The 25,749-nt window shown below is 60.3% G+C and overlaps 4 protein-coding genes across 4 annotated transcripts; 1 reads left to right on the top strand and 3 right to left on the bottom strand.

Annotated features, from left to right (window-relative positions):
• Positions 1–2,511: 2,511 nt before the first annotated feature.
• Positions 2,512–7,257, bottom strand: BEST4 (bestrophin 4). The gene is made up of 9 exons (XM_064455240.1): positions 6,904–7,257; positions 6,499–6,593; positions 5,745–5,978; positions 5,268–5,422; positions 5,098–5,175; positions 4,601–4,753; positions 4,247–4,327; positions 3,640–3,794; positions 2,512–3,325 (listed from the first exon to the last, which is right to left on the bottom strand). Exons 1-9 carry the CDS (start codon positions 7,053–7,055, stop codon positions 2,923–2,925), a joined length of 1,506 nt encoding a protein of 501 aa, XP_064311310.1. The 5' UTR covers positions 7,056–7,257; the 3' UTR covers positions 2,512–2,922.
• A 1,441-nt stretch (positions 7,258–8,698) lies between these two features.
• On the bottom strand, positions 8,699–11,113 carry LOC135313950 (SLIT and NTRK-like protein 3). Its single transcript, XM_064455238.1, has 2 exons — positions 11,035–11,113; positions 8,699–10,741 (listed from the first exon to the last, which is right to left on the bottom strand). Exons 1-2 carry the CDS (start codon positions 11,051–11,053, stop codon positions 9,531–9,533), a joined length of 1,230 nt encoding a protein of 409 aa, XP_064311308.1. The 5' UTR covers positions 11,054–11,113; the 3' UTR covers positions 8,699–9,530.
• Positions 11,114–15,572: 4,459 nt separating this feature from the next.
• Positions 15,573–23,153, top strand: PLK3 (polo like kinase 3). Its single transcript, XM_064455237.1, has 15 exons — positions 15,573–15,976; positions 16,783–16,890; positions 16,977–17,093; positions 17,551–17,680; positions 17,768–17,855; positions 18,404–18,499; positions 19,211–19,406; positions 19,755–19,881; positions 20,277–20,386; positions 20,466–20,583; positions 20,683–20,766; positions 20,961–21,123; positions 21,251–21,380; positions 21,619–21,729; positions 22,113–23,153. Exons 1-15 carry the CDS (start codon positions 15,818–15,820, stop codon positions 22,305–22,307), a joined length of 1,932 nt encoding a protein of 643 aa, XP_064311307.1. The 5' UTR covers positions 15,573–15,817; the 3' UTR covers positions 22,308–23,153.
• Positions 23,154–23,939: 786 nt separating this feature from the next.
• DYNLT4 (dynein light chain Tctex-type 4) lies at positions 23,940–25,087 on the bottom strand. Its single transcript, XM_009513280.2, has 2 exons — positions 25,004–25,087; positions 23,940–24,665 (listed from the first exon to the last, which is right to left on the bottom strand). Exon 2 carries the CDS (start codon positions 24,654–24,656, stop codon positions 23,997–23,999), a length of 660 nt encoding a protein of 219 aa, XP_009511575.2. The 5' UTR covers positions 24,657–24,665; positions 25,004–25,087; the 3' UTR covers positions 23,940–23,996.
• Positions 25,088–25,749: the final 662 nt, after the last annotated feature.

The raw sequence follows: 25,749 nt of genomic DNA, 5'->3' as shown, positions 1-25,749 counted from the left end.
CTGTGCATGGCAGCAGGAGGTGCCCTGGGCAGCACAGGTTCATCCTGCCTTGCTGGCAGGGTATTGCTGCAGGAGACACACCAACCACATTAGAAAAGGGTACTTGTTACCCAGGTGTCTGCGGCGGGACGGTTATGCCGTGGTGGGCGTGCGCTAGCACTGCCTCGCAGCACTGCTCTGCACTCGTGTGGGCACCGCAAGCGGAGCTGTGCCCGGCAGGTGCGACTGGGTCACTGGGTGCGATTCATCAATGACCTGGATGAAGGGATAGAGTCTGCCCTCAGCAAGTTTGCTGACAATAGCAAGCTGGCCGGAAGGCTGTGCTGCCATCCAGCGAGACCTGGACAGGCTGGAGAGCCGGGCCGAGGGGAGCCTCATGAAATTCAACAAAAGCAAGTACAAGGTCCTGCACCTGGGGAGGGACAACCCCAGGTACAGGCTGGGGGCTGACCTGCTGGAAAGCGGCTCTGCTGAGAATGACCTGGGAGCGCTGGTGGACAACAAATTGACTGAACCAGCACTGTGCCCTTGTGGCCAAGAAGGCCAACGATATCCTGAGGTCCATTAAAAGGAGTGTGACCAGCAGATCAAGAGAGATTATCCTCCCCCTCTGCTCTGCCCTAGTGAGGCCACATTTGGAGTGCTGTGTCCAGTTTTGGGCCTCCCACTTTAAGAAGGACAGGGAACTGCTCAAGTAAGCCCAGCGGAGAGCTACCAAGATAATCAGGGGACTGGAGCATCTCCCTTATGAGGAAAGGCTTGGGTCTGTTCAGCCTGGAGAAGAGAAGACTGAGGGGGGATCTTATCAATGCTTATAAATACCTGAAGGGTGTGTGTCAAGAGGATGGGGCCGGACTCTTCTCAGTGGTGCCCAATGACAGGCCAAGGGACAATGGGCACAAGTTGGAACACAGGAAGTTCCACCTAAAAATGAGAAAAAAACTTTCCTGTGAGGGTGCCAGAGCAGTGGAACGGGCTGCCCAGAGAGGTTGTGCGGTCTCCTTCCCTGGTAATATTCAAAACACACCTGCATGCGTTCCTTTGCCCCCTGCTCTAGGGGTACCTGCTCAGGCTGGGGGGTTGGGCAAGGTGATCTCCAGTGGTCCCTTCCAACCCCTACTGTTCTGGGATTTGTGACTGGCCGTGCTCCTGGAGTCCCTGGCAGTGGGACCTGGGCTGGGCAGGACGTTTGCACAAGTACATTCCTTCTCCATAGTGATCTGGGGTAAACTTTCCCCGCTCTCCAGCAATGCCTGCTTCCCAGAGAGGTGGGGCAGAGGAGATAAAGGGCACTTGGGAGGTGTGCGTCACGGCTGCTTCCTATTGAGTGTGTTTCTTCTCCCCCCTCGCCCTCCACAAACAGGATTCAGGGTGTTTCTGGGGGACTTTGTACAGATGGAGAAACTGAGGCTTACGGACCAAGTGCCAGCTTGGTGTCAGCAGGAGCTGTAAATCTAGCCCCTGATGCGCAGGATTATGGCTAATTCGTCAATGCACGCTGCTTATTTAAGTTATTGCTCTGAAAAACGCAGCTGCCAAGGGCAACAGCCCGTGGGAACGAAAGCAGCACCTACTGCCCATCGGAGCTGCGCTGTAGGTGTGACGTGGGAACAGGATGGTGGCAGCTGGCTCCCGCTGTGGCATGGGCTGTGAGACCTTGTGCAGCTTGGCCGCAGGATGTGCGATTTCTGGTCTGGCCTTGGCATAGCCCCGTGGATGCACGCAGGGATTTGCCAGCCTGGGAGGAGGCAAGCCTGCCATGCACTGAGCCAGAAGGAGATGGGCAGGGGCTGGGGTTAAGCACAGCTTTAGTCTGGCTAGGTCTATGAGGCGTCAAAACCTGGCCTAAGGACCCTGCCCACTTCTGCCAGTAGGTGCAAGGGCTGAATTTAAAGAAAGCAACTTTTCATGCAATGAGCAGCCAGCAGTGTAACCCAAGTGAGGGCACTTGTCATCCTGAGTGCTGCTCCTTACTGTTGAGCGGCTCCCCCAGCTCCACACGGTATTTTGGGGTATTTTCACAGGATCTGGTCCAACCCAGAAAATGACCTAGTTGTTATGCTTTAACAGGTCCAGCAGTGTAGCAGAGGAGGATCGGGGCTGGCTCACTGCGGGAAGACAGGAGCTTTAAAGGAAAGGTGGCTTTGGGAAATGGGGGTGTGCAGGAAAGGGAATTTTTTAACAGCTCTGCTAATATTCTCACAGGAAACAGACATGGCTGAGTGCAGGAATCCTACAGGGGTTAAAAGCATCTTTCTGTCTGGGTTTTTTGTTTGTTTTCTCTGGCTGTATCCCTTTGACCTATACCCCACAGCCAATCACTGGTGTCAATCCATGGGGCTGCACCTTTTTTGCCCCAGGAGAATGTGTGCACTCCATGACAAAATCCAAATTCACCCACTTTTTGGATAAATGTGATATCCCTGCTGTCTCACTGCTGGGGGTGATTGCACCGACAAGGAAGAACCTCAAAGCTGAGATTGGCAATAGCTTTATTAATATTGAGGGGACCTCTCCATCATGGTGTTGGTCTTGTGCAAGGCTTATGCCCTCATCCCATCCCTTGCTGGAATCTGTGCTGTCCTCTGTCCCCTGCGCTGCGCCATGGGAGGAGGGAGTGAGACTGGCCAGCTGCAAGTCAGTGGCATCATCACACGGATGGGTTGAATCCTGCAGTTTTGGGGCTGATAGCTAGTGTTAAAGGCTGTCTGCCCAATCCTAAACCCACCAGGTTCTTCCCATCAACCTGGGGACACAACTTGGCTTGGGGCTGGGTGGCAAAAGACCCGGCAATGTCCTGCTTCTGAAGAGGGGGTTCGACGGGGGTGTCCAGGGACAGGGAGCTTTGTGGCTGGTGGTGGCAGTGCCTTGGGGTGGGGGCAGCTATTCTGCCCCCAGGAAAGGGGTGCTTTTGGGGCAGCTTCAGGGCTCCCAGGCCTCCAGCTGGCCAGCCCCAATGCACTCACTGGATGGTGCCTTCACGTGGATCAGCGGCAGCTCCTTCCTCTGTGTTTCAGAGGCCTCTGGCGGCTGGGTCTCCCTGGGGCGACCACTGAGTGTATTGGGCTCCTCATCCTCTGTCTCCTCCTCCTCGATGCGAGCCACCGACTCAGGGTTCTCAGAGTGGTTGGGGAAAGGGGAGGGGAAGCCGCCGTCGGCCCGGGGCCGCTGCAGATGGGATTGACCTCGGCTGCCCCAGCCAAAGTTTTTGATGCTGATGGCGGGGGATGCAGCGGTGAAGAAGCGGCTGAGCAGAGGTGTCTGGATGTGTGGCATGCTTGGCGAAGCCTCTGCTGGCTGGCTTTGCTCTGCGTCCTCGCACACGCTGGAGGAGCACAGCGGGGTGATGGGGACAGGCTGCCATCCTCCGCAGGGATGCCCAGTACCTCTCACCACCTCCATCCCAATGCATTGACAAGCAGGGAACAGCTCTAGGAGGCCACATCCCTGCTCCAGCAGCTCAGCCATCACCCAGCACAGCCCACAAGCCTCACAGGGGCTGGGCAACACACTCCCAGGGGGATTTGCTGTTTGCTCACTGTAATTGGGCCCAGGGGCACAAGCCCGCTTGTGCTATTGCTACCCTGAAGCACTCGCCCTCTTTTTCTCCAGCGCTGGGGCTGCTCTGTGTGCACTTACCGCATGTCGAAGGTAGAGCCCAGGAACGAGGGCTTCAAGGTCTCAGCGGCTGTGGCCATGGTGTAAGGGGGCTGAGCCGTGGACTCGTTCCAGTATTTGTCCTTCACAGCAGGGGGCAGGTTCTGGTACATGTCATCCACAGAGAGCAGGGACACCTGGGCACCGCAAAGGCAGGGAACAGGGGTGGCTTTGCAAGGACATGGGCAGGACCAGTGGCTCCAGATGCTGCTTCTGGTGCAAACTTGGCAAGGGTAGGGCTGGGCTCTGCAAGGGGCCAGGGAGGCTCTGGGCCGGTCTCCTGGCTCCTTTTGGGGTTTTCCCCTTTTGAACACTTTTCTTGGAGGTGAGGGGCTGGGCAGTGGTGCCAGGCTGCTGAGTGTCCCTTGGGGGGTGCTGACCCTGCTGTGGGGAGCAGACACACAGAGGAACAGGGATGGAGGGACAAGGTGCAGCCCTGCTTTCTATGGGAATCTATTTTGGACAAGGACCTGCGTGGCAAGGAGCAGGGCTGGGGGCTGGCAGGGTACAGGTCCCACTGCCAAGGGATGGGGATGTCCCTGTGCCCCAATTGCAGCAGTCCCACACATCAGCCTGGGGCAGGACCCACCTGCAGGTTCCTGTCTATCAGCTTGTTGGTCTCAAAGTCATCATCATCTTCTCCAAAAGGGTTAATGATCTGCTCTGCAACCTGGGGAGGGAGGGGGGCAGGTGAGACAGGGGATCAGGGGAGGGACACCTTCCCACAGAGCTCTCCATCCTTCAGTCTACCCATGGGGCACAGGAAACATGCAGACATGGAGCTCCATGGTGCCCCAGCATGATGCATCCCCAAGGACAGTTAGCAGTGACATGGCTGGTGCCATGCCCTGGGCCAGCCACCCCCCAGCCCAGGGGAGCAGTCAGGGCCACCTGGCCACCCCTAGCCCATAAAGCAAAGCCTGGCTGCATGGCCACATCTCACCTTGAGCCAGCCGGCGTAGAAGAAGAACTGAAGGAGGGTGGGGAGAGGGACATACATGTCCAGGTCCCCCTCCTGCCCTGGCTCCAGTGGCTCCAGGAACTGCCGCCCGATGAGGCAGAAGGCGAAGAAGGAGTAGACCGCGATGGTGACCACCTGCCGGGACCACGGGTCAGCTGGCGGCGAGGGTGGCGGCTGAGGGGGATGCTCAGCACAGGAGCAGCAAGGATGCAAGAGGCTCAGACGGTCACTGATGCTCTCATGGGCTTTAGGCTAAACCCCACTGCCGCACCACCCACAGTCCCACACATCCCTGTGGGCCTGTGAACCAGCGGCTGTGCCGAATCCGACACCAGATTCAATGGGGGATTAAAGTGTTTTTAGGAAGGGGGATAAAGTTCTTCCCATCAGGGTGCAGGGGGAGGTTGTGGGGCTCCTCTGCCATTGTGGGATCTTGGCTCAGAGAGGCCCATGGTCCCACGGGGTGTCAGGGTACCCACCTGCGTGTACACCAGAGGGATGCTGATCCAGTCATAATGGAACAACATGCTGCACTTGGCCCGGTAGAGATTCAGCTCCTGTGCAGAGAAGACAAGGACGGGTGACCCGGGCTTTGCACGAGCCCCCACTGCAGCGCCTGGTTCCCCCCGCGCACCCAGCGCCAACTCACGTCCATAAGCAGGCGGAGGGCCACGTCGTCACGGATGCGGCCGTCCTGCCTGGCCTGAGCCGCCAGGTTGGTGAACCACACGCAGGGGATCCAGTACTTGTTGAAGTCAGAGTGGAGCCTCTCGAACATCTTCCGCTCATCCTGCGTCATGAAGCCTGCGGCAGGGCAAAGGCTCGGCAGCACGGCCCCCGTGTCGGTGAGGGAGAGCCCTTTTGGGGACTGTCCCCAGCAGGAATGCAGGGTATTCCAAGTAAAACTACGGCCCCTGGATACAAGCTCTGGGCAGAGGGGACATGGGACTCTCTGGCATTGAACATCTGTGCAAGGATGCCAACACACATGCGGGGCAGTTTGGGGCAGGGATGCTTGCAAGGAACCCCAGCCCCCAGCACACCTTCCCAGTGATAGGGACACATCTGTGGCCCCCAGCTCTCACCCCACTTTGTAAGCCGTCACCCCCAGGGCTTAGCTCCTCACCCGCTTCCACCACGTGGTCCATGGTGGGGAAGCGCTTGAGCACCCTGGTGCTGACAGAGCGCAGGATGAGGACCGCTGACAGGTTGGCGTAGCGGATGAGGGTGCGCCGCAGGATCCGGCCCCTCTCATCCTTGCCATGGACGTTGCTGGAGATGACACACATGAGCTGGTCGGGCAGGGGGATGCTGGTGTACTGGGCCCACCACCGGTTCACAATCAGAGTGACGTAAAAACCTGCACCGAGAGATAGCACATGGGGGTTTGGTGCAGCCGGGCAGTGGGGTGAGGTGAGGATAAGCCCACACCAGGAGAGCTGTCAAGTTTCCAGGGCTGGCAGAGTTCTCTGTGGCCAGGAGATAAAGCTCATGTTGTGCTTCCCATTGGGCTTCCCTCCCCAGGGATGGAGTTGGGGATGTCCCCAGCTCTTCCCTGCCCTGGGTGCAGGTGGCACAGGGCAGGACAGCCATCTCTCGTAGATAAGGTGCCCCTTTCCTGGGCATGGGGAGGAGGGTGCAGAGCGGGCTGGGGGAATCACAGCCTCACACTGGCATCCCCAGGGCCAGGGAGCTGTGCTCAGTGGGTCTGGGAGCCAAGTGCCATCCCTGGGGCACCAGGCTCCTCCATCCCCCATCTGACAGTGTGTAAGGGGTGTTTTGGCATGGGATCGGGATGGGCAGTGGGGCATCCTCAAGCCACCAGCACCAGGGGGAACAGGAGACCCCAACTCCCAGGTTCCAGGGAGAGAGACCCATACCTAGGACAAACGACATGGGGATGAGGTCCGTGGAGCGGTTGCAGTATTGAGCCACTTTGGTATAGAGGCGCTTCTGCTCCTCGGTCAGCAGCCGCCTGCAGCGGACACAGAGCAGGGTCAGGGATATGCAGTGGGGTCAGAAACACGCAGCCAGGTCGGGGCAAGCGGTGGGGTCAGGGGTGAGAAGCGGGGCTGGGGTACTGCCTCAGACCTCCACAAAAAGCCATTGCCTGACTCACCTTCTCTTTGCCCTCCCCTGCCCACTCCCACCCTCCCTGCGGGAGTTCCCTGGCCTTCCCCCTTCCCTGCAGGGACCCCAGTCCATGACCAACGGGGCATCTCTGCACATCCCAGTGGGTCAGCAGGGAGGGACATGACCAGCAGCGACACACTGACCCCACTCACCGATAGACAAGGCTGAGCACAGCGTATAGAACCATGAAGACGATGAACTCCTTGTACAGCAGCTTGTAGATGCTGCCTTTCCAGCGGAAGAGCAGCTTGGAGAAACCCCCGAAACGGGAGTTGGCAACTTTCAGAGTGTAGGAGATGGTCATCACTGCTCAGACCCACACCTTGGTGGAAGAATCCTTCTCTCACTGGCTGCTGGCTAAACTGAGAACCGGGGTTCCCACCACTGTCCAGGCTGCAGGGCCTGGGGATGTTCACTCGCTCCCACACCAAGCACTATGGCCCATCAGCAGGATCACCCACGCAGCCTCCCTGCCCTTCCCACACCTGCCGCAGCTGCTGCCTGCTCCCTGCCTGCACCCACCCATCCCGCCAGTGCCTCTTCCCACTAAATACCCCAGGATGGGCCTGTGCAGCTGAGCCCGCCCCGTGATGGATTGGGGCTGTCAGAGGCAGGGAACGGTGAACTCCGGGTCAGTCACACCTGCCTGCCACCGGCCCTGGCCAGAGATTTCGGCGGGGGCTGTGGATGCCAGAGCCGGGGCTGGGCAGGACCCAGTTGGGTGGTTTGGGTTGTTCCCCTTTGCAGACACTTTGCAGACAAAGTTCTAACTTTGCAGAAGTTAGGGCTCCATGAGAAGAAGGGGAAAGCACAGAGGGTTGCAACGCTCCCAGCAGCCCTGGCAATGGGACCCCAGGGTGTGCAGGCAGAGCCAGCCCCCAGGGAAGTCTGTGGGATATTTCCAGAGCACGCGCCCATCACTGCCCACATCTTCTCTGCCAGCAACAGGCAGCGCCTGCAGCCGTGGGCTGTTGCTGCAGCCCCTGGGGACAGCTGGCTGACCCCTGCCCATCCTGCCTCAGCACTGTGGCAGCTCCTGGTCCCTCTGTGTTCCCGGAGGGGACTTGAGGATGGCATGAGCTGGGGCACACCAGGATCCCCTGGGTGTCCCCTGGCTGCATTACCTGGCAGATGGTGGTGGAGCCATATTAAAGGCTGGCACCAGGCCACTTTCCCAGGGCCCAGGAGGGAGTGGCAAGGGAAAAATTCCAGCAGGACATAAAACAGAGGGAAATGTCTGTGAGTGACAGCAAGACATGCAGGGAAATCATCCTGTCCTTGTCCCCAGCCCATGCTGGGGCTGGGGCAGGGGCAGAGCACTGCCAGGGCCCGTGGCTTGTCCTGCTGGGTCTGCTGGAGGCCACGCCATTCTCAACAGGAAACACCACTTCCCTTGCCGGCTGGAGCGCTGTGTCCTGCCCTGCATAGCTCCCTCCCTTCCTGCCCGGGCACAGTGCCCAGCCCAGGCCCAGGACGGCTCCAGTGCAGAGCAGGGCGGCCACTGGGGCTTCCAGCCTGGGAAATGTCCCCCTGGGCAGGGCGGGCAGGACTCAAGGGCGACCCATCCCAGAGAAGGCCTGGAGCACCCATGGGTGAGACTCACCAGGGGAGTGCCTGTGCAGGGGGGTGATTTACAGCACCCCCAGCCTTTGCCCTGTTCCCAAGAGCCACACAACTCCCAGCTGGGAACCGCAGCATTTGCAGCAGGCTGACACCTTCCCTGGCTGGGATGTAAATCACGGTGCAAGGCAGAGGCTCTTCTCGCCCCCAGCCAGTGCCCAGCTCTGCTCCACTGGCCAGCAAAGTGGCCCTGGGGCTGCCAAATGAGACCCACACTGGGGCATCACCCAGGGCATGGGAGGGGAGATGGGGTAGGAGCAAAGCCCCCCATCCCTGCACTCCCCCACGTCCTGTCTGTCGGCTCCCCATCACCCCAAACCACACAGACACAGGGGCAGAGCTGCACTGCCAGGAGTAAAATGATTTATTTCTTATTAAGAGCTGCATCCTACAGGGGTTGGCAGCACATCAGGCAGGAGAGGCTGCAAGGGGCCCCTTCCACTGCCTCCCCCACACAAGGGTGCACCTCGCCCATGCACTCACACCCACCTGTGCACAGCCCCCCCACACACGTGTGCATGCACACTCATGTGTGCAGCAGCACATGCACACTGGCTGTTTCAAGTGCCACATGGTGGGACACAGAGGGATGTGGAGTGGGGAGCAGGCAGGGACACCCCAGACTCCCCCTGCCAAGCTCAGGACACGCTGTCCGTGCATGACTCCCCCCCCGCAGACCACGTAGGCAGAGTCAGCCCCGTTTCATGTCCCCAGACCCTGTTATCTGTGGGCTGGGGAGCAGTGGGTCTGTGCTAGATACCATCTGGCTCCAGCAAGAGGTTGGAGGTCCCAGTTGGTGGGTCTGGCACACACAGCATTGTCACCTGGTCCCCAAAACCAGACAAGACAGCCCCCGCCTCCTCTCCACATTCTTCCTCATGTGTTGCGAGCCTGTGTGTCCCCAAACACTGCCAGCCTGCACCACGGTCCCCAGTGCCCGAAGCACCCTCGCCCCCCCTGCCCAGCTGCAGCACATGGCAGGTGAGGGGTGCACATTGTAGCACTGGGGAATGGATGAGAATTTGGGGGTACAGCTTTGCAAACAGACACTGTAAGCCAGGGCAGGACAGCTCGTGCCTCTCCTCCTCTGCTGGCTTTCACTACCACCTGGCCCCTGCCATCCTCCTGGTGTGTCCGAGACATGGCCTGAGTCCCAGCATCAGTGCAGGTCGATGTTCTCATACTCCAGGTTGTCCAAGTCCTCCATCTCAATGCCGGGTACCAGGTTGTAATAGTTGGTCGACTGATTCATGTAGATCTTCTCCCGGTCAGCAGAGTCCTTCAGGACTTCACTCACACTGACAGTGTCCACCTCTGGCTCGCTGCCCCCCAGCTCCTCTGCCCTTGGTGCTGGGGTGCCCTGCTGCCCTTCATGGGTTGACACCTGGGAACTGCTGGGCGATCCCACCTGGATCTCCACCTCCTCGTAGAGGTCTCTGCTGCTCTCCAGCGGGTCCACAGAGGGCTGGAGCAGGACCTGGCTCCCAAGCAGCACTTTCTTCTCAGTCTTGGAGGGGGCAGCAGGCAACTCGTAGGGGACATAGTGGTGGGGCTCTGCAGGCACTGGCATGTTGCCCCTCTCTGCCGGGGCTGGGTGGCTCTGGGACCTGCTCTGAAGGCCATAGTTGGTCTTTCTCTTCTGCCTGCAGAAGCACCAGGTGATGCTGGCGAGGATGAGGAGAGGGGGCAGGCAGATGAAGAGGGCGGTGAGGCTCTGCGAGTGGCACAGCTCATCCCGGGAGATGCTCTGGAGGTCCACACCATGGTACTGCTCTGGTGTGTGGCAGATAACCTCAGTGACCAGGCTGGGCCAACCCTCCAGGTTGCTGAGCAAAGCGCAGCTGCAGTCCCAGCTGTTGTTGGAGAGCTGGAGCTGAAGGAGAGATGGCTTCAGGAGGCTAGCGGGAAGGAAGGTCAGGGCGTTGAAGCCCAGGTAGACCTCCTGGACCTGGGTTGATGCTTTCAGGAAGGACTTGGGCAGCTCCTGGAGCTGGTTGCTGTCCAGATAAAGGACCCTCAAATTAGGAGCATTTTCCAGAAAGCTTCCAGGGAGACTTTCCAGCAGGTTGTGACTTAAGTGCAAGACCTCCAAGGCAGGGGGGACTCCCTGTGCATTGCTGATGGCCGTGATGTTGCAGTGCGAGAGGTAGAGCTCCCGCAGCCCCCGCACCCCTACCAGTGCACCCCAGTCCAGGTGGGTGATGTTGGAGCTGGTAAAGTTGAGGCAGCAGCTCTCGGGTAGCGGAGCCTCCCGGAAAGCCTGGAAGTCCATGGGCTCCGTGCAGTTGCAGCTTTGCGGTGCTGGGTCGAGGGCAAGGCCGACAGCAAGCAGGAGGCTGCCCCAAAGCGACACCGTCCCCAGCCCAGCGCCTGAGGGGAGAGCAGAGGATGGGTGACCCCCCTGTGGGACCCGCTCTCTCGCCCCCCTTGCTCCAGCCCGCCACGGCGAGGGGGGTGAACCCCGCTTCTCAGCCTAGGGAAAGGACCCGGGGCCCCGCAGTGTCCCCCCCCCCCACCGGAGCCACCTCCCAGGGCTGCCGCCCCCCGCCAGCCCGGGGCTGTCTCACACCCGACGTCCCGCTGCTCCGGCCGGCTGTCCGCGGCCACAGAGCGACCCCCGGGGCTGCGCTCGCCCCCTCCCGGGGTGCCCTGCCCGGGCTCACCTCCCGCCGCACGCCCCATCCTCCGGGGCCGCTCCGCGCCCCGCCGCGATCCCCGCCGGGCGCGGCCGCCGGCTCCGCCTCGCCGCGGGGCGGCCCCGCCGTATCCCGCCCCCCCGCCGGCCACGGTCTCCTCTCAGCCCCGCCACCTCCCTGGGCTCCCACCAGGCATGGACCCCTCAGCCGCACTGTGCGGCGACACCCCCCAAATATGCTTGCACCCTGCCACCTACCTTCAATGCACCCGCTGCTCCACCTTGCCCTGCAAACCCCTCACAAACCATGGCCCCTACACCCCCCCTATCCCTCCCCTCTCCATCCCCAGAAGCAAAGTCCCTTCCCAGCCTCTCCCAGTTTCCACCCTCCTCTGCACCCCAACAAGCCGTATCTCCCTCCAGGCCCCTCTGTAGGCCAGCATCAGCCCCCCAGGGCCCTGGAGAGGCACCAGGCTGGGGTCTGCTGAAAACCCCTCCCTCCTGGGATGGGGAGACATCTCTGCCTGGCTGGTCCCCACCTCCGTGCACGGTGCAACTCCCAGTCCCACTGGGGAGAGGGTGCAGGGTGGGCATGCTTGCAGGATGGGGACCAAAGGGACCAGCTTCTCTCTCCACCACTGGACCCTGTACAACTTCCTTCCATCCCACACAAGCCCCAGGCCAGGAAGGAGGAGCTGGGGTCTGACACGAGCCCCACAACCCACAGGAAAAACAGCGCTGAAGAGGGGCGTTGCGTTTCCACACTCTGAAAGTGCATGTGAGCTCACTGCGGTGTGAACTGGGTAAACAGAGGCACGTGGTGTGGTACCAACGGCACTTTGCTTCAGTGGTGGTGAGAGGTGAGTGAGACAGGACCTGGCCCAAGCACCTGTGTGGTGCCACAGTCCCAGAGCCCAGGGGGGTAACCACAGCAGGGCAGGGGTCTGGTGGCCATTCTTCAGCCTGGCTCGGGGTGCTGAGTGCCAGGACACCCTACGTGCTGCATATCTGGGGTACCTCAGAGGCCTGGCAAGCTCAGCACACCAGTAATAACCATGCTGGATTGTTTCAGGCTTCCTGGGGCCACCCATGCTATCCCAAGGGTGCACCCCAGGAGCAAGGGCCAGGATGCATCGGAGTTTGAGAAGGCACTAGGCCTCAGGAGTTCCCTTCCTTGATTTCATCGCTCGCTTGTGGCTCAAAAGTGGCACCGCAGGTGCTGACCTCATGTCTCAGCTCAGGGATGCTCCAGCCCCCAGTGGGAAAGCAGCATATCCCCTTGGTACAGACTCATCACCCATGTCCCGTGGACCCTGCTTGGGTCTCTCCCAGACCCACAAACCCCATCAGAGGGGTCGGTTTCTGGCAGCAGAACCTGCCCTGTCCTGCTGCAGGTATTGCACCATGAGCAGCAGGTTCGGGGTGCCGGCACCTTGCGCTGTGTGGCAAATGCCACAGCAACGAACCCTGTGCCAGGCATTTCTGCTGGGCAGGAGGGACAGGATGGGACGGGACGGGATGGGGAGAGAAGCAGGGCCAGCTGAGCCCTGGCTGCTGGGGTGGGACGCAGGAAACGGCTATTCAGGCCCTTGCGGGAAGGGAGGTGCCAGCAGTGCACTGGCCTGGGGGTGACAGTTGCCTCCTAGTGTGCCCCAGCTGCGGTTGCACAGCCCCGAGCTGGCACCCATGGGCTGGAGCCTGCTAACACCCTGATTGGGGTGAAGCCTCCCCTGCTCCCCCCGCTCCAGGGCAGCAGCTAAGGCAAGAGCCCATTGCAAGAGATTTCAGAGGGCTCCCTGAGCCTCTGTGGGCTGGATCTTGCCTCCCAGGGGTACCTTCTGGCACTAACATTACGCGTACTACTCCAGATCCAAATGCTCCCTTAACACAGAGGGATCCAGGTCCTTTTATCTCTCCCTCCAGGCAGCTTTGCTAGATTTGCAGCTTCCCCTCTGCACATCCCCAGCCAGCCCCTGAGGCAGGTTGGCCTCTGCTGGTGCCAGTGCTGGAGCTGGTGCTTTTTCCCCTGGCTCACCCAAGGGACCAGCCACCCTCTCCCTCCTCCTCCTTGGTGGCTACAGCCCTGTGCTTTGCAGGTGCTGGCTGGAGGAGAATGCCAAGGGGGGGGGAACCCCACTCCAGAGGGGGTCAGGGCTGTCACCCCAATCCTGGGGAGCTGCCCTGAACCCTGGGCTGGGGGGTGGGACGTGGATGCTTGGCTGGCATTGCTTTTGCTGCCTGGGTGCTGTGAGCAGAGCACACAGCAACACCATGCAGCTGCCCCAAGAAGGCAGCCCAGAGGCAAGCTGTCAGATGGGTTCAGCCTCACTACTCCTGATGCCGCTCAGCATCGCTGAACACTGTGAAGGTAGGGGGACCTGGGGGGGGACCAGGCCAGGTCTGAGTATTGTGGAGGACAGAGATCCCACAGCTTCTCTGGGCTCATGTACTATTTTGCCATGCTCACAGGGGGAAAAAAATCTTCGTAGTATCTAGATGGAATTTCCCTTGGTGGAACTTGCATCAGGTGCCTGTCCCCATTTTGCTGTACATCTCCCCAAAGAGTCTGGCTCTCTTTTCCTGTAACTTCATCTAAATAGCTGCAGGCAGCCAGGGGATCACCCCAGAGCCTCCCCTTCCCCAGTCCAGGCAGGTTGTTGGTGTTAAACCATGCTTCCTCCCACCGCTCCAGCTCGGTGATGGTAAAACCCCTGGCTACGATGCTCTGCATCACTGCAGACTGGAGCTGCATGTGGAGGGGGGGCTGCTTCCAGGCTCCATCCCTCTTGGAGAGGAGGAGCCCCAGCCCTGGCAGGATGTGGGCTATGGGGTCTGTCCGTGCCCCCAAACCCAGCCCAAGAACTGGCCCAGAGCCAGCGGGGAGCAGGAGCAGAGCTGGCAGCTCTTCGCCCTTGCTGGTCCCAGCTGTGCCTCTGTGGGGGACCCTGGGGAAAGCCCCGCGCAGGTAGTCCTGCCACCCCAGGCAGGTCTCCTGGGGCCTCCCTGCTCCCCTGGGTGCCTCCACCCACGTGTTGCCTCCAGACGCTGACTCAGCTCTGCCCTGGGAGCTCCCAGCAGCACCGAGCTGGGGCCTCCTTCGGAAAACCAGCTTTGCCCCGTGACGCCACCCACGCCCCGGGGAGCCCTGGGGCCCTGGTGGAAACAGGCAGCGTTGCCCCAACGGGTAGCAGCCTCTCTGCCTGCTCCTGGAGCTTGTTTGCTGCTAGGCAGTGGGTTTGCATATCTTTCCTCTGCACAAGTTGGAAACCTGTGCAAAAAGCAGACAGATCTGGCTCATTTCCTCTCTCCTTGCAGGTTTGCTCAGCTTTCCTGCAGCAAAAAAAGGGGGTTAATTCCCCCAAAAAAGGATGTGCTGTGAAGCGGGGGCTGTTTGACTGGGCATACCTCATGCAAAACCCTCATCATGTTCAGGAGCAGATGGAGCATCAGTGACCAGAGCCCTCAGCTGCCCCAGGGAAGCAGAGGTGGAGTGCAGAGTGGAGGAACTGAGGCACAGGATGTGCACACAGTCGCCCTGTGTGCAGGATGGAGCAGGGCAGCAGGACCTGCTTTTGAGGGACTCTCACAATGCTGCTGCTCCAGGCTCATGGGGGGGGCTGGCTATGCAGCCACCCCTGCCATCTCTCACACCAGTGGGGAGGGAGAGATGCCTGGCATTCTTCCATGACCTGTTTTAGGTGACAGAGGCACGTCCTCCTCATGGCCATTAGAGAGCAGCACCACTATGGCACACTGCCCGGACACCACCGCACACTGGGGCCAGCACAGCCAGGCTCATGCCACAACACCGGAGCCCCCAGGAAGCCCAGGATGGGATGCCCAGGTGCATCCCCAGGACATCCCCAATGGGACCATCCTGCAGGTCCCCAGTCCTGGACTGGCCACCATGGGCAGCTGCAGGGGACCAACATTTCAGGGCTGTTTGTGGGCCACGGGGCTGGGCTGAAGCTGGGGCAAAGGGTGGCCAAGGAGCACCTACAAAGGGGACAGGCTGGCCAGGGAGCTTACCTACATCTTCCACTGTCCCCTGTGTCCCCAGCACCCCATCTGGGATAGGCTGTGACCCCCTCCCCAGCCCCTGGCACAGAGTGAGGGACTCTGGGGGGGGTCCCTGTCTGCATCCAGGTTTGGCATGGGAGGGCCAGGGCCCACAGCAAATACATGAACTTTGAAATCCCACCCTGGCCACAGCCTTTCTCTGGGGTGTAGGTGTGGGGTCCCTCATCCCTCATGTGACACAAGTCAGTCACCCCTGTGAGTAAGTGTGTGTCAGGGGTGCATTTATGGATGTGTATGGGGAGGGGGCTCTGTGTGCACTGGGAGAGAGGGGAGGGAGGTGATGAGGGGTCTCTGCATGTCTATGGGGTCTCAGTGTGTCTGTAGGGATCCCTGTATCTCGGGGGGCGGGGGGCTGCCTGTCTTATGGGGGTCCCTGTCCCTAAGGGGAGGTTGCATCCTGCGTCAAGGGAGGGGTGGGGCATGTGTGTCGGAGGCAGTAGAGCCGCATCTGGGCTCCCCCGGTCACCACCAGCCAAGGGGTGCTGGTAGGCGTATAGGACCCTGTCGCCACCCCCTCCAACTCACCCCTCGCTGTGCGCGGCGGCCGCTTTAAGGGCAGCGCGGGGCCGCCCGGGGGCGGGGCTCCGCGGGTGACGTCAGGGCGCCCATTGATAAAGCCGGCGGGATTCCCGGGGCGGCAGCGACAGCGCGCGGCGGCGCGGCCACGTGCGCGGGGCCCGGCGGTGGCGGCGGAGCCGCCTCCTTCTCTTCCCTGTCCTCCCGCGCCCGCCATGGAGCCCGCCGTCCTCTTCCCCCCCTTCCCCGCCGTCTGCCTCCCCGCACAGCCCGCGCCCGGCCCGGCGGCCCCGCCCCGCGCGGCCGAGACCACCCGCATCATCACCGACCCCATCTCCGGCCGCTCCTACTGCAAGGGACGCCTGCTGGGAAAGGTACGGGGAAATGGGGCAGGGAGGGACGGGCCGCCGCGGGGCGGGGGGTGCCGGCCGGGGCCTGCCGGGTTGAGTGGGGACGGGAGCGGGGTGGGGGCTGGGGGCTGCGTGCCTGCTCGACCCGCACCGCGCCCCCGGGGCGGCCCGGGGCTGGATGCAGTCCGTCGGCTGCCGCACGCCACCCCCACCCTCCCCGCCCCTCCCGGCGGGCCCGCAGCAGCGCTGGAAGCTGTGAATCACCCGGACTGGCTGCATGCCTCGGCGGCTATCGGAGTCGCATCAGTTTCGGGGCGCCCCTCGGGGCGTGCGTGGGCCGGCGGGTGCCCCGGTTCCCAGGGGTGCCGGCCTGCGCCCGCTCTGCCACACGCAACTTTTCCTCCCGCTGCCAGCGGTGTGTGTGGGAGGCGGGTGCCGGTTCCCAGCCCGGCCCGGGCGGGCTCGGCGGCTGAGTGTGCAGATTGGAGGCTGACATCATGGCAGGAAAAACCTGTCTCCATGAGACTGCCTTTCGGTGGCCTCCGGCCCCCGGGCTCTCTGCCCTGCGAGGACTTCCCAGGTTGATCTGTCAAGTGGAAAGATGCGGAGTCTGACCGTGGTGGGAGGGAAAACGCTCTGGAGGTTTTACAAGAACTGGGTGAAGAAAATCCCTGGTTGAGAGCATCATAGTTCAGATCTTAGTGGGCGATGCAGCAGGAGGGAGCGTGTGACGCTTGCCGGGCTGTGCTGTAAGAGAATGGAGGAGGAGGCTCGTAGGCAGGGGTGAAGAGCTGTCTCTCACCCATCCATAACCACCTCTTCCCTTGCAGGGTGGGTTTGCACGATGCTATGAAATGACGGACCTCTCCAGCAACAAAACCTATGCTGTGAAGGTTATTCCTCACAGCCGGGTGGCTAAACCCCACCAGCGGGAGAAGGTGGGTGCTGTGGGGCTGGTGGGGTGCTGGGCTGGTGGGGTGCAGCGGGGGCCCTGTGCTCACCTGGGACTGCTGCTCCCTTTCAGATCACCAACGAGATTGAACTGCACCGGGACTTGCACCACAAGCACATCGTCAAGTTCTCCCACTACTTTGAGGATGGGGAGAGCATCTACATCTTCTTGGAGCACTGCAGTAGGAAGGTGAGTGCTGCTGTGGCCTCCCTGCCAAAGGATCTCCTAAACAGAGCTATGGCTAGTTGGAGCAGGCCTTACTGAGGTGCTTTGTTAGCACACTCCTCCTCTTGGGCTGCCTTGCTGCCTGTTCTGTCACACCCTCTGATTTCAGCCATAACCCATGTGGTTTCACATGGCACTGGGGACACCACCAGTTGCCTGCCCTGCTTGGGCTGTCTGCTCCTGTTGGCAGCCCTTAGCTCCTTGTGGGGCCACTGTAAGTCCGGTGGTTCCCCTGGCTGTGCTGAGCAACTTCAGCCTCGTGTGGGGAGTCTGCTGAGGTCATGGCTGTGAAAGAAGGATTATTTGTGGATGTGCAACTTCTGGAAGAACTGGCTTTGACCTTGCTTGGCCCTTGCCTAGTCAGCAGGGCTGCCTGTTCTCCCTGCCTGCCATCACCAAGCTGCCTTCTCTCCCTCTGCAGTCCCTGGCCCACATCTGGAAGGCCCGCCATACTCTGCTGGAGCCTGAAGTGCGCTATTACCTCAAACAGATCATCTCAGGCTTGAAATATCTTCACCTCAAGGGCATCCTGCACAGAGACCTCAAGCTTGGTGAGTGCTGTGGTCGGGGCAGGGTGCTGTGTGTGGGGCAAACTGCCCCAGAGGGACTTGTGGTGATGCGTCACCCTTGACTTGCAGGCAATTTTTTCATCAATGAAAACATGGAGCTGAAAGTGGGGGACTTTGGTCTTGCTGCTTGCCAGGATATGTCTGACCAAAAGAAAAAGTAAGTCTGAGGTTTCCTTATTCCAGAGCCCTCTGAGGCTTCACTTTTCCTTCTGTGGCTTCCTGGGAGGGTGGAGAGGTGAGTGGGGTCCCCTGGCCTGGGGAAGAGAAGCCTTAGGGCCCCTTCCTGGGGTGGAGTAGTGATTCCTGCCCCAGCCGCAGGCAAGGCGAGGGGGCTGGGGGCTTTGTGGCTCCTTCAGGAGTGAGCTCGCAGCCGTTGGGGAGAACAATGTGCTGACTATCGCTATTGTGCCTGCCCGGCTGCCCTGCCGGCTGTGCGGCTGGGACACAAAGGCTCTGTTCCTCCCCAGCTCTAGGACAAGCTCTTCCCAATGGCTCCCCAGGAGCAGCTGCTCCTGACCCCTGGGAGCTGGAGAGAGGGGGAGTCTATATGGGGCTTCTTCTAGATGGAGGGGGGGCTTTGGGCCATAAAGAGCAAAATGGAGGGGGGAAGGACAGGCTGCGAGCCAAATCCCAGGGCTTGGAGAGGGGGAGGTTGTCTGTGAGGGGATGTGGTGCATGCACTGACCTGGTGCTCTGCCCCGCCAGGACAATATGTGGGACCCCCAACTACCTGGCACCAGAAGTGCTGCTGAGGCAGGGCCACGGGCCAGAGTCAGACGTGTGGTCTCTGGGCTGTGTCATGTAAGTCTGTGCTGCTGGGTGGGGAGGGGTCTGGGCAGCCCTGCCTGTGCAGGGTTGGGGAGAGCCGGGCTGTGGAGCAAACCTGATGAGGAAGTCCTCTTGTGCTTTGCATTGTGGTTTTGCAGCAGTTGCTGAAAGGCAGGGGGAAGGGAGTGAGTGGCCGGATCCTGCCCAGCCCCGCTTTGGAGTGGGTGCTGCCAGCTGTCCTGGGATGCTGCTTGGGGGCTGTGCAAGCAGGAACTGCAAAGGGCAGGCACTCTCCTGCTGCACTCAGCTCTGCTTCAAAGCAGGCTCCACTGCCCTGTGAACCTGATAAACAACGGAAAAATCTCAGTGGCTGGCGGCAGCTGCTGCTCTGTTTGCTCAGGCAGAGATCACTGTGCTGCTTCGACGCATCCAGCCCCTTGCCTGGCTGCTGCCCGCAAGCTTCCTGCTCTGCTTTCCGCCCTGGTGGCTGTGCAGGGGGTGGGAACCGTGGCAGTGGGGTGGCCTTCTCCTGCCAGCCCTCTCCCCTTCCCCAGGGCTCCTTGCCTGTTGCTCTAAACAGTTGCTAGGAGGAAGCGTGGCCGGATGTGAGTGCGGTTGCCTGAGCTGGAAGTGGTGCTCCCAGCCAGGTGTGGCCGGCCAAATGCCAATAAATTCCTTGCTTTAAGTGCTGCTGAGTCACAAGCCTGGCGGAGATGTGATGGTGGCACGTGTGTCCCCTCCTAGGTACACCCTGCTGTGTGGGAACCCTCCCTTTGAGACAGCTGACCTCAAGGAGACCTACAGGTGTATCAAGCAGGTGGAGTACACCCTCCCTGTCTTCCTCTCCCTGCCTGCTAAGCACCTCATCGCTGGCATCCTCAGACGCAACCCCCAGGACCGCCTGACCCTCGAGGAGATCTTGGACCATGAGTTCTTCAAGGTGAGTGGGTGGGGGTCTGGCCTTGACCCTTCTCCATGTGGGATGAAGCTTTTTGGGCTGTGCAGGGTGCTGTCCTTGAAGCTGAAGTCTCAGTCCTTCAAAGGAAGCAGCCACTGTCCTGCCCAAATGCCAGCCAGGGGAACTGCGGGATCTGGTGTGCTCCTGCAGCGCTGTCCCTATAGCATGGGCTGTTTCCTGTACTGATGCCTGTCATGGGGCCAAGGCTTGACGGAAATGCAAGCTGGCTGTCAGGAGGGCTGTGAATGACTGTGGTCAGCCCAGGGCAGCTGCTCTGTCTGGAGCCATGTGGGCTATGGAAACCAAACCTCTGCCTTGACCTCTCTGCAGGGCTACACGCCTGAGAAGCTCCCTCCCAGCAGCTGTGTGATGGCTCCAGAGCTGAATCCCCCCAATCCAGCAAAGAGTCTGTTTGCTAAAGTCACCAAAACGCTCTTTGGGAAGAAGAAATCCAAGGGTGAGTCCATGTACTTGCCTAGGAGCCTCTGTGTGACCCTTCCTCCGGGGAGAAGTGGGTCCCATCTCCTGGAGACACCTCCTGATCGGTATCCATGGACCCTGTGCCTAGGGCCAGCAGAAGCTGGTCTTGCCGCTGTCCTTCTGGTTGCTGGTGACCTGGCATGGGTGTACGCCTGGAGAGCAGATGCTGTGCTGCAACCCATGGGGGAAGTTCCTCCTGGAAGCCCTGTGCATGAGAACTGGGAAGTGAAAGTGGGAGGGATCTGCCTCATACCATCCTCACCAGTGTGGGCATGGGAGCAGATGAGGGAGAGCTGAGCTACTGGGAGGGGTGGTCCAGATGTCCTCATCCCCTGTGCTCAGCAGTGTGCTCATCACTTGTTTTCTCCTCAGCCAAGAAGGGCTCTTTGGAGGACAAGGATGACATCTCCAAGCTGGTTACTGGGCTGATGAAGACCTCGATCTGCCGGCAGATGAGCTATAAAACTGTGGAAGGGAATGAGGTGAGACCATCCCTAAGCCTGCGCACACTTCTCTCCAGGCAAGCAGGCAGGATGGTGATAAAGCCTGGTCTCTCCACAGGCCACCCCTGTATCTTGCCGCAGTGCCAGCTCTAGCCCAGTGGAGACAGTGGTGGAGGAGACATCTCACAAGTCTGTGTCTCCCTCCATCCGGGGAATGATGGCCAGCAGCTGTGAGGGTGAGCAATACCTGCCCAGGCCACCCAAGCCTGCCCAGAGCTTCCTGTTCTGGCTGATAGTGCAGCTGGCTGACTCAGCCTGTCATCTTCTCTCCACAGCCTTTGAAGACTGCATCACTGCCTCTGCCATCATTGAGTCGGCTGTCCGGCTCCTGCGGGCCTGCCTCTCCTGCATGCCCCCAGGTAAACTGGTTGGGCTGCTCTGGGATGGGACAGGGTGCTAGGCATCCCCTTGCCTGTGAGATGAAGGCTTGGCTGCTATTTGGGGTACCTTAAATGCTGCCAGAGCCTGCTGGGAGGGTTCTGCTCCCCCTTGGGGAGGTGAGGTGGGCACGGGCTGGCTGCCTCCTCTGCTCACTCCCTCTATTCTCCATCAGCGGAGAAGAACCCAGCTTCCCTGGCCCGCCATGAGCACTTTGTCTGGGTGAGCAAGTGGGTGGATTACTCCAACAAGTATGGCTTTGGCTACCAGCTCTCCAACCGTAGCATCGGGGTCCTCTTCAATAACGGCACACACATGACACTTTCTCCCAACCACAGGTAAGTGGTGGGGAGGGGGCTGGTGTCTCTGGGGAAGCCCCTCAGGTGGGAAGGAGCCAGGGGAGGCTGTGCCAGTGGTGGGTTTGGTGCTGGGTGACCCTGAAGCTCATGGTCTGCTCCCTCCCAGGACTGTGCATTACAACCCGACCAATAGCAAACACCTTGTGTTTTCTGTGGCCGCCATCCCTGAGCAGCTGCAGGGACAGATGAGTGTCTTGCGCTACTTTGCATCCTACATGGAACAGCACCTCATGAAGGTGGGTTCTGGGGCCCTGGGCTGGGATCATGGGTTGGCTGGATATTGGGTCACTGCTTGACCATACCACTTGGGGTTGCGGGACTCCCTGTTCACAGGCTGTGGCCAAGCGGGCACTCAGAGTTGTGTCCTGAGAGCAGGGACCCCACTGGGGGTGTGTCAAGGATTGGCTGTGGGTATGCTTATGGCAGTGCTGCCATGTTTGGGACCATTGGCTTATGCAGACCCTTCTCCCCAAGGGAGGTGACTTGCCCAGCATAGATGACCTCGGGCAGCCGGCTCTGCTTCTCCTGCAGTGGGTGAAGACTGACCAAGCCTTGCTTATGCTCTTCAGCAGTGGCACCCTCCAGGTACATGTGGGGCACAGTGGAGATGGCCAGGCCCTTGTGGGGAGGAGGCTGGCTGGGGACTCCTGGTCTGTGTTAGATCTTGTCTGCCACAGCCCAAACGCAAGGTCCAGCTCTGAAAACAGTTGTGGGTGCAGGATGCTGCTCCAGCATCTGGAGCTACTGGTCGCAGCTTGTCCAACCTATGGAGGACATGACGCTTCAGTCAGCTGCTTCCATCTGCCCCAGTGCTGGGGCTGGCGCATTCCTGCTGTGGGGCACAGAGCAGGGATGCTCCCAGGCAGGTTGGGGAGGAGGAACGGGTTGAGGCAGGAAGCATGGCCCCATCCTGGCTCCTGACATACCGCGGGAAGTGTGGGTTAAACCAAGCCCAACTTGTCTCCTAGGTGAACTTCTACAATGACCACACCAAGGTGATCATTAGCAAGCCTGACCACTCCTGCCTTGTCACCTACATCAACCGGGAGCGCAACTCTTACACCTACAAGCTGTGCAGCATCCAGGAGCTGGGCTGTTCTCCTGAGCTCCACCACCGCCTCAGATACATCCTCAAGCTCCTCCAAGAACGGGCTGAGGCCTAGTGTGGGACCCTGGGGGATCTTCTCTGGATGTAGAGGTTTCCCCTGCCCTCCCATGGAATGGGAGATATGTTGTGGTGCTGGCTGCCCACCTGGGCACCCTGTATCCTGGTGCTCAGCTAGACTCTGGACTAAGACACATGGATGTGGTTACGGTAACAGGTCTGGACATCCTTGCTGCTCCCTGGCTCTGGGCAATCGCTGTCTTCCTGCTGGCAGCTCCTACTCTGGTTGTGCTGGTCTTGGTAGAGTTAACTGGGGTGGCACAAGGGAGGTGGTGGGTGAGTGCCCTGCAGCCAGGTTTAGGTCTGGCTGTGCCTTGTTTGCGTCCTGGTGCTCCAGCCTGCTCTGGCTGACAGCTGCCTGCAGTGGGGACTTGGGCTGTCCTGCCCAAGGTGAAACACCAGTTGCACAGACCCTCTCTGTGGCCTGGAGAGGACTGGCACGACCTTGACCTTAAGGCTTGGCTGCTGTGGGGTAGGGAAAACCCATGGACAGGGGTGAAGGGCGCTGCCTGCCCTGCCAGGCTGGTGGGCTGGTGTGTGCCATTCCATAACTGCTACACTAAGGAGGGGGCTGTGCTGGGCCCAGCTGGGCCCTGCCCACTCCCAAATTGTGAAATTGTCTGGTACAACTTGAGGTTTGATAAAGGGGGGGGAGGGGATCTGAGGGCTTACCTCGAGATGCCCTCATCTCGCTGGGGCCTGCAGAATTTTTGTGTTTCAAGGCAGTCTCTGCCATGTGGGACTATTTATGCATCTTATTTATATGGAATTATTTATTTTGCTGTTAGGCTGCCCATGTACAGCTCCCCTGTCCCTGACTCACCTCAATAAAAATTTGTGTAAGGGCAAACTGTCTACCTTGGTTGGAACGGGGGTCTTGGTCACTGAAGGGCTTCATCTTTGCTGTAGCGCTGCTTCTATCTACCAGGTCAGACACCTCTTGACACTGGCTGTTGCTGGGGGACAAGGTCAGGGAGGCAGGACAGGGGTGAAGAGCCTGTGTACCTCCACTGCCCTTTCCAGGGCTGGCAGGAAAGGCTGAGTTAGCTTTTGCTGATGCCTGTGAAGCCATGGAGCTGCATCAGCTTCTTGCTGATGCCAAACTCTCATTCCCAATTGTCTCTGCACTTGGACCAAACCCAGGTGCTCTTATGCTTCTGCTGAGCTGGAGAAGGCAGGAGCTGTGGCCCAGGGGGTGGGTAGGTTGCCTGGGTCCTTGCACTATAACACCTGGTGTGATGGGATATGAGCTGGGAACAAAGCCAGAAAAGAGAAGGCATTTAATCTGCTCCATGAGCTTGCTTTGAGGGTGATTTGTCACCTCCTTCCCTGGTGCTGGTGTAATCAATCTGCCTGAGAGCAGCTTGTGCTGTGGGAAGCAGGCCGGGCTGCTCCCTGTAGCATGGCCTTGGGCAGCTGTCTGCTCCAGGGTAATGCAAGCCAAAAGGCTGCATTTGCTGCAGCTTGAGTCTTTTTGCAAACTATGGTAGTGGAAGCTACAGTGTGGGTGTGAGCCCAGGCTGGGGGCTGCAGTGAGTATCCAGGCACTGAGGTGCATCTGTACCTTACTCCCTGCATGCACCGTGGCCAAAGACACCAGGTATGAGCCACAGCTGGAGCAAGCCTCTTTATTTTAGCTGCTCTCCCCCTGCAGCCCTACAAGGCTGGGTGGAGGGAGAGGCAGGTGCTACTCAAAGTAGACCCCATGCACTGTGGCTACAGCAAAGAGGGAGGCATTGGAGAAGGTGGCAGAGGCGAAGCTGTCGCTCTCAGGGTCCCACAGTGCCCGGCTGGCCACCAGCAGGCTCTGCTGGCCCCGCTGGCTCAGCAGCACGAGGCAGACCAGCTTGTAGCGTGGCGGCACCACCTCCTTTGCCCGGCTCCGCAGCAGCTCGGCCAGGCTCTGGGCCAGCGGGGCGCTGCCCTGGGGGCTGTAGACTGTGGTCCTGAGGGCACCAGCCAGGGCCCCCTCCAGCACCCGCTGCACCTGCTCCGCATCAAATTTGCAGCCTTCATCCGGCTGCATCCTGTAAGTGTTTTCAAGGCGGGTCTTGAGGATCGGCTGGAAGAGGGGGAGCCCAGAGAAGCTCACACGGCTGTGGAGCATCCAGGGGCCAAGGGAAGGGCGCCTGGCCCCAAGTGAGCTGCGGCGGCTGGCCAGGGGTGCTGGGTGGGTGCTGAGGATGGAGCTGCGGCGGGAGGCCAGGAGTGGCAGTTTGCCTTCCTCAGCACCCCGGACTGCAGGCTGGGAGCCACGGTGGGTGGCCCGGGGTAGAGGGGCTTCAGTGTTGTCCACAGCCATCACCTGGGCTGCCAGGGCCACCCCTGGGGAGGGATGCTCAGCCATATGGGTGGCCTGGAAAGGAGACATGGCTCTGAGTGTTGGGGGAAGACAGGTTGTCCCCCAGCCTCTCCATGCCACTGCCTCTCTGCTTCACTTTGCCTTGCCCCCCTGCAACTCCCACACCTCCTGGCACCCTGGTCCCTGTGGGGCTGGATGCACAGTGGCTGGGGGGTCTGTGGCAGCTGCCTTCCCTTCTCCAGTATGTCTATCCCCAGCAGCCTCAGCCTGGGGCTGATCCAGTGCAGCCATGCCCTTTGCTCTCCCATCCGTAGCCTTTCCCCCTGGCATGGGTGAGCAGTTCCTCCTCCAGCCTCCCCAGGCCTCCTGCCTGTGTCTGGCCCAACACTTACCCCTAGCCTCACTCTTGCCCTGCTGGGATAAACACAGGGGTCTTGTCTCCGGCCGATGTTGTGCTCCCGGCTGCCCAGGACCGACCTTGGTCCCACAAGTCGCAGTGAGCAGGGCCAGACCCGTTGCGCTCCTGGAGCGTGAAGTGTTGCTACGTGACGCGGCGGTTCTCTGGGTCGCTCTGGGGCACAGCTCCTGTAACTCCTTGTTTCCTGGTCCCTGGACAGCCCCATTCCCTTTCGCTCCTGCCCTGCCTGTGTTTCCAGCTGTGCCAGCACAGGGACATGGTTATTCCAGGTGTGTGCCCTTGGAGGGCTTCTCGGCTGCTCCCTGCTAGCCCTGAAAAACGCTTGCTAATGTTGAATGTGGAGAACTGCCACTGTGATTGCCTCTTTGCGCCTCAGCTATGGGCTGCACCAGGGCTGGGACCTCCGACAGCTTGATTTTACCCAAAGGTTTGCATCCTTTTCGTACTTACGCTCTCCTGCACCAAGGCAGAGTGTGGATGGGTGGGCCCCCATCAAGTGCAGCCCCACCATGTGCTGGGGACCCTGCTGCTGCAATGCCCTGGCACAAGGGCAGGTTTGCTGGGGGCTCGTGGCCCTGAGTGGGGTTTCTCTCCATCGGCAGAGCCCAGCCCAGCTGGTACGCCACCGCCACCCCGTCAATGCGCCTTTGTCTGGCCCGGTTGCCAAGCTATTTGAGGAAAGTGGAGACGGCTTTTGTGTTTCTATCTCCCGTCAGAGGT

Source organism: Phalacrocorax carbo, chromosome 6 (assembly GCF_963921805.1).
Source record: "Phalacrocorax carbo chromosome 6, bPhaCar2.1, whole genome shotgun sequence".
NCBI classification, from domain to species: domain Eukaryota; kingdom Metazoa; phylum Chordata; class Aves; order Suliformes; family Phalacrocoracidae; genus Phalacrocorax; species Phalacrocorax carbo.
This window is presented reverse-complemented; position numbering and strand designations above follow the sequence as displayed.

Bases quoted from the DNA above. Each gene is read 5' to 3' on its own strand.
- BEST4 (XM_064455240.1), bottom strand. From the start codon at position 7,055: ATGACCATCTCCTACACTCTGAAAGTTGCCAACTCCCGTTTCGGGGGT. The intron at 4,754-5,097 runs GTGGGTACCCTG...TGGTCCCGGCAG, and splicing joins TCCCTCTGGTGTACACGCAG to GTGGTCACCATCGCGGTCTA. The intron at 4,328-4,600 runs GTGAGATGTGGC...CTCCCTCCCCAG, and splicing joins TCTACGCCGGCTGGCTCAAG to GTTGCAGAGCAGATCATTAA.
- DYNLT4 (XM_009513280.2), bottom strand. From the start codon at position 24,656: ATGGCTGAGCATCCCTCCCCAGGGGTGGCCCTGGCAGCCCAGGTGATG.
- PLK3 (XM_064455237.1), top strand. From the start codon at position 15,818: ATGGAGCCCGCCGTCCTCTTCCCCCCCTTCCCCGCCGTCTGCCTCCCC. The intron at 19,407-19,754 runs GTGAGTGGGTGG...ACCTCTCTGCAG, and splicing joins TGGACCATGAGTTCTTCAAG to GGCTACACGCCTGAGAAGCT. The intron at 21,730-22,112 runs GTACATGTGGGG...CTTGTCTCCTAG, and splicing joins TCAGCAGTGGCACCCTCCAG to GTGAACTTCTACAATGACCA.